Raw genomic sequence first — 20,703 nt, 5'->3', positions numbered from 1 at the left:
GCTTCAGGAGTAGAGCCCAGTGATTCATTTCTTACATATGGCACCCAGTGCTCATCCCAAAAAGAGCTCTCCTTAATGCCTGTCACCCATTTAACCCCCACCCTAACCCCTCCAGCAACCCTCGATTCGTTCACTGTATTAATTCTTTAAAAAAGAACACTTTAAGAACCCTAGACTGCCCCCAAACTGTTGATGGACTCTATAACAGAGTCATCCCTTTTAACCTCATAACTGTATACATTCTCAAAAGCCATAATTTTAGGAGGCTTAATAAAAGAATTGCTTCAATCTTACCCCCAATTCTATACTGCAAGGCACTACTCATATGTAAGAAAAAAGCTCCTCAAAAAAATAATTTACTCAAGTTGATTCTGACACCTTCCTTGCAGAGACCTTTTCTTTAATAGTATCTATATTGTTTTTAAATCTACAGCACGTGTATCCCATTTTCCCTGAAGTCTGGAGCAAGGGCCCTGATGACTATTCTGTTTTGAAAAAATATTTTGGTAAGCAGATACCAAAGAGGGCATCCCATGTTTAATCTTTGTAAAAATTTAAGAAACCGTTTTTACCTTAATCTCCTCTATTAACAGACCATTTATTTGCTCTTAATGACGTTCCAGCCCTGCATCTGAGTTGTGTGTACTCCTTCTGTTTGGACCTGTTATTGTCTTTAACATTATCCCATTTGACTCTAAAATGAGAATGAGACACGGATTGGTCCCCCCTTGTTTCCTATTAACATCCGGCCACTTTTCCCCTCGCTTTTTTTCCACGTGTAGTTTCATGAATCTTCGAACATAGCTCAAATTCACTCAAATCGTTTCAAAAGTTTGCAAGCTTTCTAGTCACTGACTATTGAGTTCACATATAAAATGAGGGACTCCTCCCATGGGCTCCTGATGCTTATCCACACAATTCTCCCAGGCACAAAATTTCTTTATTCTCACATTCTCATTGTTTCCTCGATAGAGAAAAGTTAAGGCACAGAGAGGCAGAATGGTTCTGAACAAAGGCATGATCAGTTTATTACGGAAAACTTAACTAGTAACACTTTCCAACGCAGCGTACTCCATTTAAAAAGTGATCACCTATTGTGAATCCCTAAAACTTCCGACTGCAAATCCTCCAAGATCCAGCTTAGCCCATGAAACATAGGAGTTAAACAGTACAAAACCTGGACACCACCTCAGGCACACTGCTGTGTCAAACACAGAAAGAAACCTTGATCTAAGGCAATCCTTAGGTAAATAGGCTGGAGCGCAATAATACCTTGCATGTAATATGTCTTTATGGTGGGCCACGCAGTATTCTAAGCTCAGTCTATGCTTTACCCATTTCACCCTTACAGTGGCCATAGGATATGGGTGGTGTTACTATCCCCAGTTTCTTTTTTCATTTTTTTTTAAATAGACCCAGAAAGGCTTTTAAACAATTTTTTTTTTTAATGTTTGTTTACTGTGGACAGGCAGAGCGCAAGCCAGGGAGGGGCAGAAAGGGAGGGAGACACGATATTCGAAGCAGGCTCAGGCTCTGAGCTGTCAGCACAGAGCCTGGCGTGACAATCCCCAGTTTCTCAGATGAGGAAACTCAAATCAGTTGAACAATTTTGCTGGAGGTCACAAAGTTAAGTAATGAAGAGCCAGTATTTTAACCCAGACAGTATGAGCACAGAAGCTGTTCTCAACTACTATGCTTCGTTTTAGGATGACTGGGTATGTCTCATCCCTTATCTGCCCCCAAAAGAACGAAACTAGGATGAGAAGGGCAAGCTAAGGCTCACCGAAGTTCAAGTCCCATGGATGTAGCTAAGTACCAGGCAGTCTGGATGTTCACTGGTACTTCAAACTCACCTGTTCAAACCCAAACTCACCAACATTTGTAACTTCCTCCCAATCTGTTCTTCTCCCAATGTTCATATCTCAGCCAATTCTTCTAGTCATCCTATTTAGAATTTTGTAACTATCTTTGGCTTCTTTCTGTTTAAAATTCTACACATATCCACTTACCAAGTTCTCTCCATTCTCTCTCAAGTGTATCTTTACCTTCCCAGTTTCACTATCCTGGTCTAGTCTCTTCATTTCACATCGGACCTAACAGAAAGATCTTTTTTACCACACAGACCACAGGTTTTCATCCCTGCAACCCGTCTATATCCTCCAACTAGCTGAACATTTCTAAAATACTTTTCATCATAGGGGTGCCTAGGTGGCTCAGTTGGTTAAGCATCTGACTCTTGATTTTGGCTCAGGTCATGATCTCAGGGTCAATAGATCAAGCCCAGGATCGTGAGATACCTTTCTCTCTCTTTCTCTCTCTCTCTCTGTCGGCACCTGGGTGGCTCAGTTGGTTAAACGTCTGACTTTGGCTCAGGTCATGATCTCACAGTTAGTGAGTTCAACACCTGCATTAGGCTCCATGCTGACAGCTCAAAGCCTAGAGCCTGTTTCAGATTCTCTCTCTCTCTCTCTCTCTCTCTCTCTCTCTCTCTCTCTGCCCTTCCCTGGTTTTTTCTCTCTCTCTCAAAACTAAATAAGCAATTAAAAAAATGAAAAAAAAAAAAGATTCGCTCTCTCCCTTCTGCCCCTCCCTGCCCTCTCCCATACTCACTCTCTCTCAAAAAACAAACAAACAAAAAACCTTTTCATCATTAATATTCTCTTGCTCAACAAGTCTAAAATGGATGCTCATTTTGCCTACTCATTCAACTCCTTATGACACCATTTACAATCCTCGATAATTAAGTTCTCCTTGGCCTAAAATAACGGACATCTTTGTAAAGAAGTAGAAAGAAATTCACAAAGGTAGTGCCTTAGCCAGAGGAACTCGGTCAGCAGACAAATTAGAACCTAAAGAGAGAAGACAGCCAATGCTTATAATGTGCCACTCTTGTCCAGCCTCATCTCCCAGACCTCTTCTAACTTTCTAAGCCCTGCTGGTCTTTGCACAGTGCCTCAAACTACACTGCTTTCCCGCCCCGCTTCCTATTGTCATCACTTCCTCAGCTTATCCGAAAAACATTCTCTCCCCCACTCTTGACTAGTTAAAACTCTACCTATCCTTGTTAAGTTCTGGTTCAAACTCCGATTTCGTTCCATCAAACATAATTCATCGAGACCAGCTTGCAACAGCGTCTTCCTTTCCTTAGCTCCTAGCATTAGTGCCAATGTCACACATTTCTGTGTTGGAACAGAGCTGATAAAGTTGCTTCCAGATATTAGATTTACACGTATTGTACCCACGATAAGATTACAATTCTTTTAGGGAAAGGGATAATGCCTCTCCACTGCTTACAGCATCTAGGTTCTTCTAGAAAGCTAACACTCACTCTAAGTAACTGTATCTGAGGTCTGACTGATACTTTCTGGACTACCTTTGACCTGCAGCCAGGGAGCATACTTCTTCCCCAAGGAATGATTCCAGCAGATCACCTGTGAAGATGTTTTAGGACAAAGCAGCCTCTTGATGTTATTAGAAAAGGAACACAGACAGCACCCACCTTTCCTCCTAAAAGTCCCCCATGAAATTATTTTTGTTTGTTTTTAAAGAATAGAACCTCGGGGCACCTGGGTGGTTCAGTTAGTTAAGTGGCCAACTCTTGATTTCAGCTCAGGTTATGATCTCACAGTTCGTGGGCTTGAGACCGGCATCAGGCTCTAGCCTGGCAGCGCAGAGCCTCAGGGGGTCCTCTCTCTCCCTCTCTCTCTGCCCCTCCCCTGCTTGTGTGCGTGCTCACTCTCTCTCAAAATAAGTTTTTAAAATCGTAAAAGTTAAAAAACTTTTAAAAAAGAATAAAACCTTTTTTTTTTTTTTTTAATTTTTTTTTTCAACGTTTTTTATTTATTTTTGGGACAGAGAGAGACAGAGCATGAACGGGGGAGGGGCAGAGAGAGAGGGAGACACAGAATCGGAAACAGGCTCCAGGCTCCGAGCCATCAGCCCAGAACCTGACGCGGGGCTCGAACTCACGGACCGCGAGATCGTGACCTGGCTGAAGTCGGACGCTTAACCGACTGCGCCACCCAGGCGCCCCAAGAATAAAACCTTAATAGCACCGGTAGTCAAGAAACAGTATCTCCAGTGGATCAAAAATGTTAAGTAATTCCTAGCAACTGAAAGGCAGATGAGACAAGAGTAAGGGAGTCACGGTAGAGGAACCAGGGTCCAGGAGGATGCTAAGGAGAGTAAGTGCTAGCTCTGCAAAGGAGCCGCAGAAATGCTACAAGCTGCATTATGGGATGGTGAAGAGGGCCACTCGGATGGTGAAGAGGGCCACTCGTTAAAGAACTGCAATCAAAGCAGGTAGAACCATCAGGTCTGTCCTCAAAAGCAGCCAGCAATTAAGGCATTTGCATCCAGACTCTGAACTCCACCCTCTAAACAAAGCACACCAGCTCCGGAGGAAGGTTCCTGGGAAGGGTACTGGAGCTGAGTGAGCAGAGCTTCAGACAGTTCCAGACTGCCCACACCCCAACACTAAAAAAGAATGGAAGGGTTAAAAGCCCGTCACTAGGAATTAAAGAAAAGCATTCCACTTTCCCCTGAGAACGTCCTCCTTATTTTGACAACTGTGGGAATCCGGGTCTGCCCGTCTGCTCCTAAGAGCCTTGCAGCAAGCTGCCTAGAGTCAAGCCTCGCCCACCTTACTTACAACCTCCCATTCAAAAGAGGGGTGCCTGGGTGGCTCAGCCGGTTAAGCGAACGACTTCGGCTCAGGTTATGATCTCTCAGTTTGTGGGCTCGAACCCCACGCCAGGCTCTGTGCTAACAGCTCAGAGCCTGGAGCCTGCTTTGGATTCTGTGTTTCCCTCTCTCTCTTCTCCTCCCTGGTGCGCTCTCTCTCTCTCTCTCTCTCTCTCAAAAATAAATAAACATTAAAAAAAGAAAAGAGAAGAGAAGAAAAGAAAAGAAAAAAGCAAAGCAAAGAAAAGAAAAGAAAAGAAAAGGCTTGCAGGATAATAGACATGCAAAAGCAAAGAAGCCCCACACAAGCTACCTACACTATCTGACTGGGTCCTTCACTCATAAACATGAATCAATAACCAAGGATCTCAGACATTTGAGAAAAAGCATTAGCAGGAAGGAAAAGGACCAACGTTTAAAACCTAACTCGTAGACAAAGCGCAGTCAACTCACAGAATCAAATATAAATGCTATGGATTTTAACAATGCAAAAATAATTTCATTATGAAAATTAGAATTGAAGAGCGAGAAGGGAGATGGCAGAAAGGCTAGGTGCTCAAGTTTCCTCATATTTTATAACAAAGAGTCAATAGGCACTGTCTGAGGTTGGCACTTTACAAAGTAAGAACATCATTAAGTCAAAAGCAAACACAACAAGAAGTAGGAGAAGAGGTTTGAGGAATCACCCATCATAAAGGGAGTCAAGAGATACTGTTTAAGGTTGATCAAGTGAGTATACTTCTATATTATACTACAGAAGTAGAGTATCCGGAGTTATTAAGGTAACCACAGAAGAAACTGTAACAAGTAACTAGCTACCTCTAGAGAACAGACAGGTCAGGGAGGGGTGAATAAGAAGGCTTTCACTCTTATTGAATATCCTTCTGTTCTTTTTCAATCATATGCATGTCTCTCGTGATTAGAAAACTAGTCTCATTCTGGTTTTTTTTTTAAATATTTACTTATTTTTTAAGAGACAGAGAGAGAGCATACAAGCAGGGAAGGGGCAGAAAGAGAGAGGGAGACACAAAGCAGGTTCCAGGCTCTGAGCTGTCAGCACAGAGCCCGATGCAGGGCTCGAACTCACGAGCTGTGAGATCATGACCTGAGCCAAAGTTGGACGCTTAACTGACTGAGCTACCCCGGTGCTCCAAACTAGTCTAATTCTTTAAGCAGCATGGCATAGAAGGCCCAAAGAAGTTGAAGTTTGCTACTTATGAGTTAGTTGGATGTTCTGGTCAAGAGACCTAAACCTTACTAGTCTCAGTTTCTACAATAGGGACAATGTCTCCCTCATAGTGTCGTTCTGAGCCAATTAAAGAAGTAATGTACATGAAAGAATCTAGTTCAGAGCCAGACTAATTTCTCAATAAATACTAACTCATTCCTTCCTTGAAGATGCTGCCCCAGCTACCAGCACAGCCACCTTTAAGGTATTGTTTCAGAGGAAGGCAGCTCCCTTTGGAATCCTGTGAAGGCAAGCATGGCTTCCTCTAAAATCCAATTGATCAGCCCACTGACTTTTTTTGTTGTTTAAGATTTTGTTTTTAACTAATCTCTTCGTCCATTGTGGGGCTCGAACTTACAGCCCTAAGATCAAGAGTCACATGCTCTATCCACTCAGTCAGCCAGGCACCCCGTCAGTCCACTGTCTTAAAGAATTTTGCTTCTCAATTTCAAAACTCTAAATACACCGTTTAGTTCAGGTTACAAACAGGAGACACAACTGAAAGCAGGAAGCCCCATATTGCAACTTCTCCAAATTCAAAGACTGCAGGCCAAATCCACATACACACGGCAAGAAAGAAAAGCCTGTTATGCAACTAAGTCTTAAGAGATACGGTGCTCTGCAGCAGCCAAAAACATCTTTACCACTGGTCTGGTGCTGACACCTAAAGATCTGTGAGTGGGGCTCAAACTTCCTTGGGTTAAGGCATTGGCCCTAGGAACACGCAGTTACTGATGAAAACCTGATTTTCGGACTTCTGCTCCAAACGTTCTCTTCAGCATCTTTTCCCACTTTCTCTCCAGCAAACTTCAGGAACCATACAAAACTCACTTGAATAAAAGGGGAGCCTCCACAATCCACTCCACAACCTCTCAGAATATAGGCATAAAGTTTATGCTTTGGTTTATTCAATATGATGTCAAGATATATGACTGACTTAGTCAACAAATTAGAGAGGAAAAACAATGAAACCAGCTTTTTGCTTAGGTACTGACCAAATCAATTGAACAGTGTAACACACATTAGTTAACTGTTTTTGGAATCTGCCTTACTAGAAACTTAGCTTGCTAATTACCACCTTATTTTAGGTGACTGTCTTCTCCTTCCACCCAGATTACATATATCTTGAAAACAGAAATGCTGTCTTATTTATCTTTGAATTTCCCATTGCCCTGTCCAGGTATCTTGCACCCTTCATATACTGTGTAAATACCTGCTAATTTGCTGTATTAAAGGTGTGTTACTTTTGATTATGTTGAGTCTTCCTACCTTCCCAATCTTTCTGATCTAGTCCACTTTGTTATAGTCTTATTGGCCCATTTTATTTTGATGTATTTTCCCATTCCCTGGCATAAAACTTAGAAAGATGATTGTGTTTTTATTTACTTAGATATACCTTTGTATCATGAAAATATTTCACATCTGTGCACTTTATATTTGCAATCACACAATAAATATCCTGAGTCTTAAATGTTTTTCTACTTTTTATCATTTCCCCAAACTATAATCCCTCACTTCTACCAAAGTACTTGAAACTATGCTATATACATTACAAAAGAACTAAAGTAATCACCTTTCTTATTTTCCCATAACACACACAAACTAGCAACTGGCATACTAAAATAACAAAAAATTAAAAAACAAACAAAAAAACTCAAGTGCAACGGTAATGTACATTATATACACAAAGATATATGCAAATTGCAAAACTAGTCTAAATTCTCAGAATAAAATTTAAAATCATGAATTTAAGTATCAAAAATCACATGATACTGGGGCATCTGGGTGGCTCAGTCAGTTAAGCATCCGACTCTTGGTTTCGGCTCAGGTCATGATCTCACAGTTTCATGGGTTCGAGCCCTGCCTCAGGCTCTGCACAGACACTTCAGAGCCTGCTTGGGATTCTCTCACCTCTCTCTCTCTCTCTCTCTCTCTCTTTCTCTCTCTCTTCCCTTCCCCTGCTAGCACTCTGCCTCTCTCAAACTAAATAAAGAAACTTTAAATTTTTAAAAAAAAAATCACATGATACTATGGTACAAAAACTCTTCCTCTTAATGGTAAGGTATTGAAAGAAACATTCTGAGGGGTGGCTGGTTGGCTCAGTCAGTAGAGCATATATGACTTTGGATCTCGGGGGTGTGAGTTTGAGCCCCATGTTGGGTGTAGAGATTACTCCAAAATAAAATGTTTTTAAAAAGGTGGGGAAAGAACCTTTTTCCCCTGGTTTTAAACATTGTTTCATATTCTACTGGAACCCAGAGAGAAGTAAAGCATCATACTGCTTGCTTTTACAAGAACAGATTAGTGCTAAACCTAATTTTACACAAAACGATATCTCCCTCAAAAGTTTGGTGCGCAATGTATATAAATTCACACATTAAATTTAGTGTGTGTGCACATAGATGGATTTATATCTAAGCTTGTTTTAGATGCATTGTGAGAGCTCATTATTTCCAGGCATCCCAGAGATAATCTTTTTTAAAAGCAATCTTTTGGAATAAGTGATTTATATGTTTTATAAATCCCAATTTTCATACATTAGATTTTCTTAAAGGAAAGTATACCAAAAAAGAAAAAAAAAATCATTCTTTACTCTTATGAATTATGATCAAGACAGGCTTAGCTTTTTTTCTTAATCCCCAAGCTTTAAAAAACAGTTCCACTCCTAAACCAAGATTTTTTTTTCATATAAACCTATGTCCTTGCAATGCAAGGATCTCCACGGTTTTCAGTAACCTATGTTGCTTGGGAATTTTTAGTTAGGAAGATACCAGGACAATAGATGACTGTTTTATACCTTTAGCTTCATTTTAGCCTTCCTATATTCACACCCTAGAGGTTCCAGAATCTTATCCACAAAGTGATTATGGTCTAGGACTGAATCAGATTTGTAACAAATGTCCACTGGGATTCTTCGACCTATCATCGATGGGCACAGCCGATATATGTCTTCTAGCTCATCGAATCCTTTCACCTTACCTCAGGGACTTTCCACAATGCTACATGGTTAGAAGCCTTCTTTCACAGATGACGAAAATGAATGAAAAATGATTTGAGAATAGAAAAATGGAAACCCAAGTCATTGCACAGTGTCTAAAGGCTACCCTGCATCTCCTATCTTAGTGCCCAAGAAAGCATCCTAACGCGTACAATGAGGAATCTTCTTCTTTAAGGTTTTGAGTTTCATTTTCTCCAATTTTATCTGATTATTGACATGCCCCATTTATATTAACACTTTTGTATATCCAGCCACACAATAGCATAAAACTTCTAACAGCAATCTAGCTTAGAAACCATTATGATTGTTTTAGTTTTCCAGAAAAAAAAAAGGCACAAAGTTAATAAAATGAAATTTCTAGTAAGTGTGTTTTTTTTTAATAAATATTACCACATCAAAATGAAACTAACAGCAGTCATGCAATCGTGTATAAATAAAATACAGACTCTTACTGTTTTTCTTAAAAGGTAATTGAGCATGTCACTTTCTCCTTTTTTGCTATTGTCTTAAAATGTATTTCCTCTCAAAAAAATAAAAGTAAAAGTGCTTCCAAAGCGAGAGAAGAAAAAATTACAACCTACAATATTTTTATGCTACAAGCTATACAAAAATCTGTCACCATCTATGTTACAATTCTAGTCATCAATAAGATACTTTTTTTCGATGCACCACTCAAAAATCAATTATATCAACTCTTTTGTATAGAGAAGCAGCACACCTTTCAGGCAACTAGTATTAATGAGTAGACATGACTATAGAATCTCCATCTGTTTCTCTGACAAAGCTGTGGCTACTCTAGTCTCTCATTGAAATTCCATTAATCTGGTGTACCAAGGTCCAATGCGAAAATCAAAACTCCATCTAACCCTTTATCAGCTCACAATAACCTACAAGTGAACTCTGCCTGTTAGCATGCAGCAAGTTATGATTTTGCTATCAATCAGGCAGTTGGCCAATAAAAAAAAAAAAAAAAAGAAAGAAAGAAAGAAAGAAAAAAAAAAAGGCAGGCTGGAAACAGTGTGTCTGGCAGGGTTTGAAGACTTTGTTTTTGTTTTCTGTTTTCATCCCCTTTCAATTTCTATAGGGTGTCTGGACCTTGTGAGATTACGCATTATTCTCCTTGGCTGTGATTTAATTGCTACCAGCAATCAAGTCGAAGCATCACTGAAGTGTGCTTGAATTTCATTAGAAGATATAACTTATGCTACTTTCCTACAGTACCTAATAAACCATAAAGAAACCAAAACACATATGGCTTGAGGGAATAACTGGAAAATTAGGTAGCCATTTGGGAACTGAGTGAACTTTTGAACCAGAGTAACAGAGAAAAAGAAATATGAAAGGAAAAGACAGACTTAGAATGCACACAAAGATGTGCAGGTTTGACCTTTACAGTACCTTGAAAATTACATTAGCATTATGAAAAATACATATCATGTTTAGAGTTTATAATCCATCAAACTTCAGATACTTTGTTAGTGCCTACCATAAGGTAAAAGTCAAAAGGACAAAACAACAATCTGATTTGACAAAAGGCCTTTTGGTGACCTGTGCTAATTTAGTTATGCTTATTGTTAAATGCATTATCTTTTTATAATTAATATATCATTAGACCGAGGTCCCATAATGAAGAAAAATTTATTCGGCAAGGAAAAGAGAACACACATACCAAATCTATGTTGAAGGCAGAGAAACTGACATGACCAGATGATATTTCGGAGTAGAAATTAAAAGTCCAAGTGGTAGTTTTTAAATTACAATATTCTTAGAAGAAAATATAAAACTACCATATATGGTGTTTTTATATACCAAAAATGAATAATACTAAAAGTTAAACATTCAATCTGCTTAAGAACTGCTTATATCAAAACTAATGAAAATGCACCAATATTTGACAAAAAGTTAATGATATACATAATAATGTTATTAAATAATATTCAAATTTTGATAATTTAATCTTTTAACAGTAAGTCTTTTTCATGTTATTAATGTATTTCCCATATATTTGGTTATGAAAAGAAACATATGATAAATTATTTACTCATAATAAAGAAAATATAATAATTATGTAAATGCATTATAGTTTAATAACAATTCACTTTTCTAACAAAACACTGGCTCTCATAGATATTTAATTGTTGGATTTCTTAGGTTACAATTTTTTTAAGAAGCACATAATGCTCCCTTGTACTTCAAAATATTTATGCTATTTTTTTAAAACTCTGAGCATATATATTCTATGAACATTTTGTGTATATATATTCTCTCGAGTGGAAATACTCTGTCTCTGTATACATATACATATACACACTCATTTCTATCTACCAACACTTAACAGAAGCAAAACAAATCATTGTCACATGTCTGAAAAATAGTTCAATTCAAATAATAATTCATTGTTTTGCCTGAAAATATTATTTCATCAATTATAAAACATTTTCTAGTAGAAATGCTTTTGAAGATCAGGTTAGGAAGGGTAATGCTCTGTTTCAGATAATAAGTGTGACTCAAGAGAAACATGCATCTTTTTCAAAAATAGGGACTATAAGAGAAAAAAATACCTTCCTTTAAAAATAGAAATTAAATTTTTGCCAAAATGTAAAATTCAACATAAAATGGATATGATTATTATTGCTACACATTGTGCAAAGTTCTGAATATGAAAAAAAAAAAGATTGTGTTGTTCTGAATCAGTGGTTAGAATGTTTATCACTTATGCATGTACTTGACTTATCCCTGTTCTGCAATAGACATAATTTTATACCTCATAAAAGCAATTTATGTTTCCAAAGGGAATAATCTGGATAACATAAAATGTGGAGTGCTCTGTTGCAGGAAGCATATTTTCATTCAGCAATTGTATTTAGAGATGGAACTGCACAGTTTGATCATCATCCAGTGGCAGAAGGCATTATTCATTTCTGTGTCTATGTGAAACTTTGAGTGCCATGAATTAATATGCATAGCTAATTTATCGATACACATGCTTAATTTATAACTATATATCACCCTTATAAGATCTCTACAATACAGACGTACTCAATTGGCTGTAACAGAGAAAGCACATGCTATATTAAAAGGAAGTTTCATAACTTTGGTGAGTTTTAACAAAATTACTAAGAGATAAACAATCAACTTTATTACTAATTCAATTAATGCAAAACATCATAATAGTGCTCCATAACGTGGGAGATTTTAGGTGACAATCAGAAAAATGAAAATGTGCATTAAGAGAAGCATTTGATGAAAATCTGTCTTAATGTGAGAAAGCAATGTAGGAATAATTAATTTAATATTTTATGAACTCGTTTTATATGAAGTTTTCAAAAAAAAAGACCAAAAACCTTTTTCATTATTTATAAAATAAATAATACAAGAAGCCATTAAGCAGCACAATGAAATTAAGCAAGAATCTGATAATATTAAATTAACCAACAAACTTACTAATAATATTCATACAATGATGTAAACACTCTCTTAAAAATTCTAGTGAAGGAAATTTCTTAGGAAAAGAAGGAACTACATACTTAGGAAAACCACTAGAGAGAGCTCTTCTGTTCCTTAAAAGGTTCCGGTAAAGGTAAGTTAACAGAAGCCTCTGCATTTCTGTGCTTTCTGACAAGACCATCACCTCTGCGCATTGCATTGTCTTCTGGTGGAAGGTCAAGAAGTACATTCGATGGAAAAATATCACATACCTTCAGAATGGGCTTCGTCATCTTTATCATATCTTTCCGAGGCTAACGAAATAGTGTCTGAGGGTCCAGCAAAAGGGTCATCATATTCTTCCCCATCTTCTGCATCACCTATAGAAGAATCAGAGAAAAGTCTTTTACAAATTAGCCACCTTAAGAAATGTTACTATGTCAAAAGAGGTAAATTTTTCTATTAAACCTAGTCACTGTCTTGAAAAAACAAAGTAAAAAAACAGGTCCTATTTTAACGTATATCGCTGTAATTTAGATCAAGTACGAGTTTTTGAAAGTCAGCATACAACTGCTTATATCTGGGACAAAAGGATACCAGTTCCAAAATGATGGTGGTCTCTACAAAGATGTATACAAAAAAGTAGAAGCAGGGTAAAACAGAGTGTGTATCCAAAACAAACAAAAGAAGAAACAGAACCAAAATAATGATAATAAACAAACAACAACAAAAGGGAAAGCACAACAGAAAGAATAATTCAAATTAATTTTATTTACCTACTCAATAATTTGAAAAATTATAATGAGAAATTGATGACTCAAAGCCAGATGAACATTTTATCTTTTCATGAAAAATCACAGGGTTACATTAGAGTAGATTAAAAATGCTCAGTTCCATTTTCAAGAGCAGGAATCCTTTATGGGAAAAACTACTTTAAAACTCATATAACCCTTGTAAGTTCACACAGAGTGATTTACAATTTGACACCTTCAATTCTCATTCAGTGATATATTACCTTTTTTTTTTTTTTAATGTTCTAGCCATTTTCTATGTGATTTCCAAACCCTAGGTGGATTGGTTGGCTTGAAGTCATTGAATCCCCACAATAAAATCTTGTGGTTTGGGTTTTTTTTCACATACTCATTTAGAATTTTTTTTTTAAAGAGTGTATCAGATCTTTGCTAGCCTGGTTACATAGTTACATATAAGCACTCATTTTTCACCCATATTCAACCACATCCAAAGAAAAGTCAACAAAGTTAAAAAAAAAAAAAAGTAGACTTACTACCTATCAATTATCTGTTAACAACTCAAGAGAAAACCAGCCACCTCAAGGATTACCCAAAAAGCATGATGAAAATCTCCATGGGAATCCTAGAGGACCTACATACAGTATTCCTCTTAGAACATAGTCGCTAAGCAGATCCAGATGAAAGAGCTACGAGTCTCCCCCCAAAAATATCTGTATCCTCTGATACCCACTTAATGGGTAGCACCCTATTTTTCACCATATCTTTGGTAGAGGAACTAGCAGCCCTTTTCAAAATACTGTCAAAGTAATTTTTAAAAAATCAATGTTCCTATTTCTCTATAATTTTGGCATTTCGCCGGCATTCATCATCCTTATCCTGAAAAAGCTCTCTCCCATCAGGCGTTAAGAACAGAATGGAGACTATCCTACAGGTTTTGGTGATTCCACCCCAGGCACACCGTATGGTGATGTTCCTTCCCCAAATAAAATTCCAAGGAAGACGTGTAAATACAATTCTTTCTTTAGATCTTAATTTCTTTTTCTTTCAAAATGTTCAAAGTACTTTTCAGAACATTCAGTGATCCCTTATTTCTCTTACGGAAAGAAGAGTGGTCTGATTTCAAATATGAGGGAAGATGGAACCCAATAAAATGCTAGTAAAGGTATGTTTGGACATGGAATGACAGCTCACGGAACATAAAGTAGTAAAGATCACAAAATTCTCAATTGGTGTTAGTTGCTGGAGTATCCTTACATTCTTCATAAAGTAAGAACTGTTATGGTGTGAGTTTTCTAATGATATTTCCTATCATGAACTATAAAATAAATCTTGCTGTGTACAAAATAGTTTCAGGATACCTCAAATACATTACTACCCTAACTTGTACGTAGCTTATTACACTATTATGAATATAAAAATACAAGATTAAAACCAATAAACACATGGAAGTGATTTTGAAAAAGATTCAGATGCTCAGGCTTAAATCTATTAAACTCTGTGTGGAAATACACAGAAAAAAATTAAAAGTTAAAAAGCTTTGAAAATCAAGATTTTTAAAATAATATCCATTTTATGCTTTTATGTGTATATCCATGAATATACACATACACACATGCGCGCGCACACACACACACACACACACACACATATATATGTGTATATATATATATACACCCAGCAATGTAAAACTGTATATATATACACACACACACACACACACACACACACACACACACACAGCAAAAAGATCATTAAAGCTATAAATTAAATAATACTTAATATGAGTTCAGAACATTTATACACATTGGTTCCTAACATGCTAAAGACTTCTGTGGTTTTTGTTTTAAAATAAAAATGTTTTGTAGTCTATATTAACATGAAATTGTCTTCAGCTTACCCGTTCCAAGGACTGCAGCTCATTTCAAATGTTTTTTGTAATCAATGTGATGATTTATATTTATCTAAGACAAAATAAGTTAAATATTGCTACTGGCTTCATTTCTACCTCCCCCCCCTTCCCCCCTTTTTAAGCTCCCTTGAATTAACCCAGAAAGTTAAAAAAAAAAAAATCTCTGTGGTTATTCCCTTTTCAACCTGCATTAAGTTGAAAGGACACATCATCTTTCAAAATGGTCTTCTTCATTTTACTGTTGTTCCAGTCATGATCCATCCCTTTTCCTTCTTCCTAATTGGTTTTTTTTTTTTTTCCCAACCCAATAAAGAGCTGTATTACAAGGACCTGTAATTGAACACAGGGGTCGCTGTTGAGTAGTGCAAAGCTTTTTTTGTTTTCTCTCCAGGGGCTGAGTATTTGCAGCTATACCTGCAAAGTCTTCTATAAATTAAAAGGTAAATGTTCAACTTGTGTTTATGTAATAGAAAACTGAACTCCAAAGCAACAATGGGCATCAGGTAAACGTATCCAATACAATTTACAGACATAATTGAAAGCATTACAGCCTAATCAGACATCTAAAAGAAAAGCAGGCTCAAATGAAATGTCTACAGAATCATTAGTTGGTAGCCATTCTATTACAATCACACATAATGTCAGTGGTGCCTTGAGCCTGTGCCAATGACAACAGCATAAATTTTGCATCTCATTTCTGTGGTCATAAAATTAATGATCAGTTTAAAAATACTTCTTTGTAAAAGTTATTGCGCAAAGAAGAGACATGAATGTGTCCCTGTTATGTACTCACAAGGATAATTATGGGGTTGTTGCTCATTAATACTGTTTCTTGTTTCCCTAGAAAACCATTTGATTTATCCCACAACTTTTAAAAGTTTAATTAACGATACAAAGTTAACAGTCTAAAAGACAATGATCCAAGGCTTCCCTTCGTATAATTTCAGTGGCAACTTAAATATCACAGCAAAATCAAAGCTGAATCGTACCACAGCAGCATATTTCTCTGATAAACATTTTTAAATTTATAATAGTTGAGTTCAAATCACTATTATCCCTTCCTTTTTCTATGACTCATCATCAATTAACATTTTCCTAAATGCCTGGAGACGAAGCCCAAATAGCAACTGAAGAGTCATGATCTCTACCATGATTGAAGGTGATTTAACCAATTTACTGCTTGTTTTGTCAAACACAGTCCTATTTTAAACACAGTTAAATATTAAAATAAATAATTAATACACCTAAATCTCAGATGATAGCCATTCTTCCTTTAGAGCATGAAAGACAAACTTGAGTAGAAAAATTACTTGAGTGAAAACAAATTAATTTCTAATTCGCTACTCAGTTCACTTGTCCAAATTAATTTCTCAAGTAATAATATACAACTACATTGACAGAATTAAGCATTTAAGTTGTCATTTCTTAATAGGATCTGTAGTTTAAGTCTTAAGACTTTGAAAGATGTACGTCACCACAAGTAAGAAGATTCTGTTCATAACTCTCCTAAAATAAGAGGACTTAAGAGCACACAAATATGAGGAGCTTTAAAACAAGCACTACCTCTGAAATATACTTCTGCTATAGGCCCCATAATTTCAGACATATTTAACACATTTATACAAGGCCAGAGATGGGCGGGGGGGGGGGGGGGGGGGGGGGAGGGGCGCCAGGGGAGAACTCAAGCTATTTGCTCAGATTTCATCAGTGGGATAACTTTCAACCAAACATAAACTATGTTAGAAAGGGGAAAGGAAAGGAAATTAAACATCATCCAAACTTTTGACGTTTCTGCTATTCTTAAGGATTCCATAACAACAAACTGAAATGAATTCCTTCTTACATGACAGGCCTACTATTTAAAAAAGCACTTTAGTCCATTAATAAACTTAATACAAATGAGGCCAAAGGAAATAGCTAAGTAAATCTATGCATATTTAACAATATCAATGAAGTCTCAAGGACAAAATCTATTACGTGATTTTTTTAATTAGAGGAAAAATATTTTAAGGAAGAAAATGAGAGTTTTTTAGCTATGGCATTTAAAAGGAACTGAAAGCAATATGTTCACATTTTTAAGCTACAGACACTAATATTTTACAAATTTGAAAATATTATCTTGGGGCGCCTGGGTGGCGCAGTCGGTTAAGCGTCCGACTTCAGCCAGGTCACGATCTCGCGGTCCGTGAGTTCGAGCCCCGCGTCAGGCTCTGGGCTGATGGCTCGGAGCCTGGAGCCTGTTTCCGATTCTGTGTCTCCCTCTCTCTCTGCCCCTCCCCCGTTCATGCTCTGTCTCTCTCTGTCCCAAAAATAAATAAAAAAAAAATAAAAAAATAAAAAAAAAAACGTTGAAAATATTATCTTGAAACATTTGTCTCATATTAATATGCTTGCTCTTCTTTTAGTATTTTATAATTTCCTCAAAAATTACTTGAAAACTGAATTATAAAACAAGATTTACTTAAATCTTCTTCAGAAATTAAGTTGAATCTGAGAATACACATTAATATAATATTTACTGACTGTCTCTTATGTGTCACACATAGGTACCTTCATATTATCTTAATCAATCTGTAAAGAAATGAATTGTACCTACATCATCACTGGAGTAAAAAAAAAAAAGACTAATATAAGGGCAAGATACAAGTGAAACTTATTTTTATCATACACCTAATACATATTAGAAAATTCTGATTTAGCAGCACCTGGGTGGCTCAGTTGGTGAAGCATCTGACTCTTGGTTTCCACTCAGATCATGATCTCATGGTTGATAAGATAGAGCCCCATGTCAGGCTCCACACTGGCAGCACAGAGCCTGCTTAGGATTCTCTCTCTCTCCTTCTCTTTCTGCCCCTCCATTGTCACTCTCTCTCAAAATATATAAACTTTTAATTTTTTAAAAAAAAAGAAAATTCTGTCTTATACTCCAGTCAATAACAGCCTTTACTCAATTAGTAATATATTTTCATTACAAAAATAATTACTTCAGGTCACATTTAAGAGATTTAAGACCATGTTATATGACAGGAATATTCTAAAATAATTGTAATTCTATTCTAAAATCATTCTAAAAGTAGCACAATTTTAGCGCATAAAGCCTAAATTCAGGCATACACTCTGTACTATCAGGCTATATTGCAACTAAGAATAGGAAACTAGGGATAGTTAGTCCATCATGTATGATATTTGAAGGCTATAAGAAGGAGCTCTCTACTCTAGATAGAGTAGGCAAAATTTCAAATACTAGGGAACAGGCAAAGCAAGATGGGTTCTGGTTGCTTACATTCAAATCTTTCTTACATATAAGTAAAATACATGAATTTAGAAAATCAACTGATAATTTACTCTCAAGTCACAATTTATCAGACCTCCTGAAAAGAGAATCTAAGGACACCTGGCTGGCTCAGTCGGTTAGGCTTCCGACTCTTGATTTCAGCTCAGGTCATGATCTCACGGTTTCATGAGTTCAAGCCTGGGATTCTGCCTCTCTCCCTCTCTCTCTGCCCCTCCCCCATTTGCACTGTCTCTTTCAAAATAAATAAGCTTAAAAAAAAAGAGAGAGTCTACACTTGAGTAGTTAAATATATAAGGAGATAAAATAAGGAACCCTTAATAAATTAAAGAAATGAAAACAGAAGTCTTTAGACAACAGCTTGCTTCGAAAATGAATATAAACAGCAAATAGAAAATTAATGAACAAGCTTCAATATCTAGGAGCCACTATAATAAAATAAGTTCCTACAAGTACAAACTATTCTCCCCCCACAAAAAAAAAAAAAAGAAAGGAAATACTTCTTTTTAAATCCTCTAAGATCTCTGCAGCTCAGTGTTTGAACAGTTGTATCAATTCAACTAGTTCAAGGATTGAAAAACACTGAACTGTAAATTCTGCACTGTGAAATCTCAGGATGAGGGGGTAGCACCTACAGTGTAAGGGGGGGGTAGGGAGGGAGGAAGGGTGACAAACATCTGTGTACACTAGACAAGCTAATAATTCACTAATTCGCTTAATAGAAATGAATAACTCTGAATTAATTCATTTTATTTAAGAACTGTTCACCTGGTCCCTTTTGCTTCCATTAATGATATTAAAATGGTACTTAACTGCCATTTTGAAAAGATAAAATAGCCGAAATCAATAGGAATATAACAGTGAAAAGGAGGAAAACAGCCTCTGTTTACTTCATTGTGACCCCATATTGACCTGAGAGAGAGAGAGAGAGAGAGAGAGAGAGAGACAGCAGGAAAACAGCCAAAAGGAATTCTGCCCAGGTCTCCTTGGATGAAGATAGCCCAAAACCCCAAATGGAAATGTAAAAGCAAAAAGAAAAGTGGGAGCGCCTGGGTGGCTCAGTCGGTTAAGTGTCCAACTTCAGCTTAGGTCATGATCTCGCAGTTCGGTTCGTGAGTTTGAGCCCTGCATCAGGCTCTGTGCTGACAGCTCAGAGCCTGGAGCCTGCTTCGAATTCTGTGTCTCCCTCTCTCTCTGCCCCTCCCCCGCTCATGCTCTTCCTCTCTCTCACAAAAATAAATAAACATTTTTTAAAAATTAAAAAAAAAAATTTTTTAAATTAAAAAAAAAAGTAGCAATATCGAAATACACTTAGATGAATTTATGTAGAGATCTGATAATTAATAACTTCCTATTTAAAAAAAATGTATCTTGAATACTTTGCAACTATTAAGTACTAACTTTGCTACTCCTAACTACAGGAATAGTTTTTAGAACAAAGCTGAATATACTTTGAAGGTATAACGGCATAAAATTACTCAGCATCTCGTATTTCTCCAAGGTATACACCTAACTTATCCACAGGCTTACTTTTAAGCAGGCACTCCTGGTGATTAGTTAACTCAATATAGGAATATTAAACTATAAATGACTTAGAGAAAAATGGTTATGGGGAATCTCTGAATTCTGTGTTATTTGAACTCTTATTCTAGGCTCATTTTTCACTTTCTATCAAATACTGTACAAATCTCCATTCTCTTTAGAAACAAAGACTATATCTCAGTAATATCTATACATCTGAACAAGCTCCTACCCTATTATTGAATCATATAGTTACACAATGACTTCATTATCATGCTTTCTTAGCTTAAAATTTGTTAATGTACAAATAATTAAGTCATAATGAGAGTTTAATAAATAATCACCAGGACAAAATATGTCTAATACAGAATCAGAAATCTAGTATTCCTCTATAAACACTGCCCTGTATAAAAGTTATAATAAGAATGTATAAATTCATTATTTCTATATTCAACTAAGCAAAATGCAGTATGATTAAGCCCACAGTTGAAGACTGGTTGTAGAGTACAAAGAAGTACGTATTTGTGGGGAAGAGGATTTTCCTGCTCTTTTCTTTATTTAATAATGTTAAAGATTTCTGGGGCAACTGGGTGGCTCAGTTGGTTAAGCATCTGACTGGCTTAGGCCATTATCTCCTGGTTTGTGAGTTCAAGCCCCGCACCAGGATCTGTGCTGACAGCTCAGAGCCTGGAGCCTGCTTCGGATTCTATGTCTCCCTCTCTCTCTGTCCCTCCCCCACTTGTGCACATGCTCGCTCGCTCTCTCTCTCTCTCTCTCTCTCTCAAAAATAAATAAACATTTAAAAAAATGTTTAATAGTGTTAAAGATTTCCATATGAAAAAAAAAATCTCATTCCCTCCAATCACAATGATCTTGACGATTTAATGTGAAAAG

At 36.7% G+C, this 20,703-nt stretch overlaps 1 protein-coding gene across 3 annotated transcripts in view; it reads right to left on the bottom strand.

Annotated features, from left to right (window-relative positions):
• Positions 1-20,703, bottom strand: part of SKAP2 (src kinase associated phosphoprotein 2) — a 180,623-nt gene that overhangs the window by 148,793 nt on the left and 11,127 nt on the right. For all 3 annotated transcript variants that reach the window (XM_058724770.1, XM_058724772.1, XM_058724771.1), the window contains exon 4: positions 12,608-12,715. In XM_058724770.1, coding sequence (XP_058580753.1) covers positions 12,608-12,715 — 108 coding nt within the window. The remainder of the gene's footprint in view (positions 1-12,607; positions 12,716-20,703) is intronic.

Source organism: Neofelis nebulosa, chromosome 4 (genome assembly GCF_028018385.1).
Source record: "Neofelis nebulosa isolate mNeoNeb1 chromosome 4, mNeoNeb1.pri, whole genome shotgun sequence".
NCBI lineage: Eukaryota > Metazoa > Chordata > Mammalia > Carnivora > Felidae > Neofelis > Neofelis nebulosa.
The sequence above is the reverse complement of the archived record's forward strand: the minus strand, read 5'-3'. Positions and strand labels throughout refer to the sequence as shown.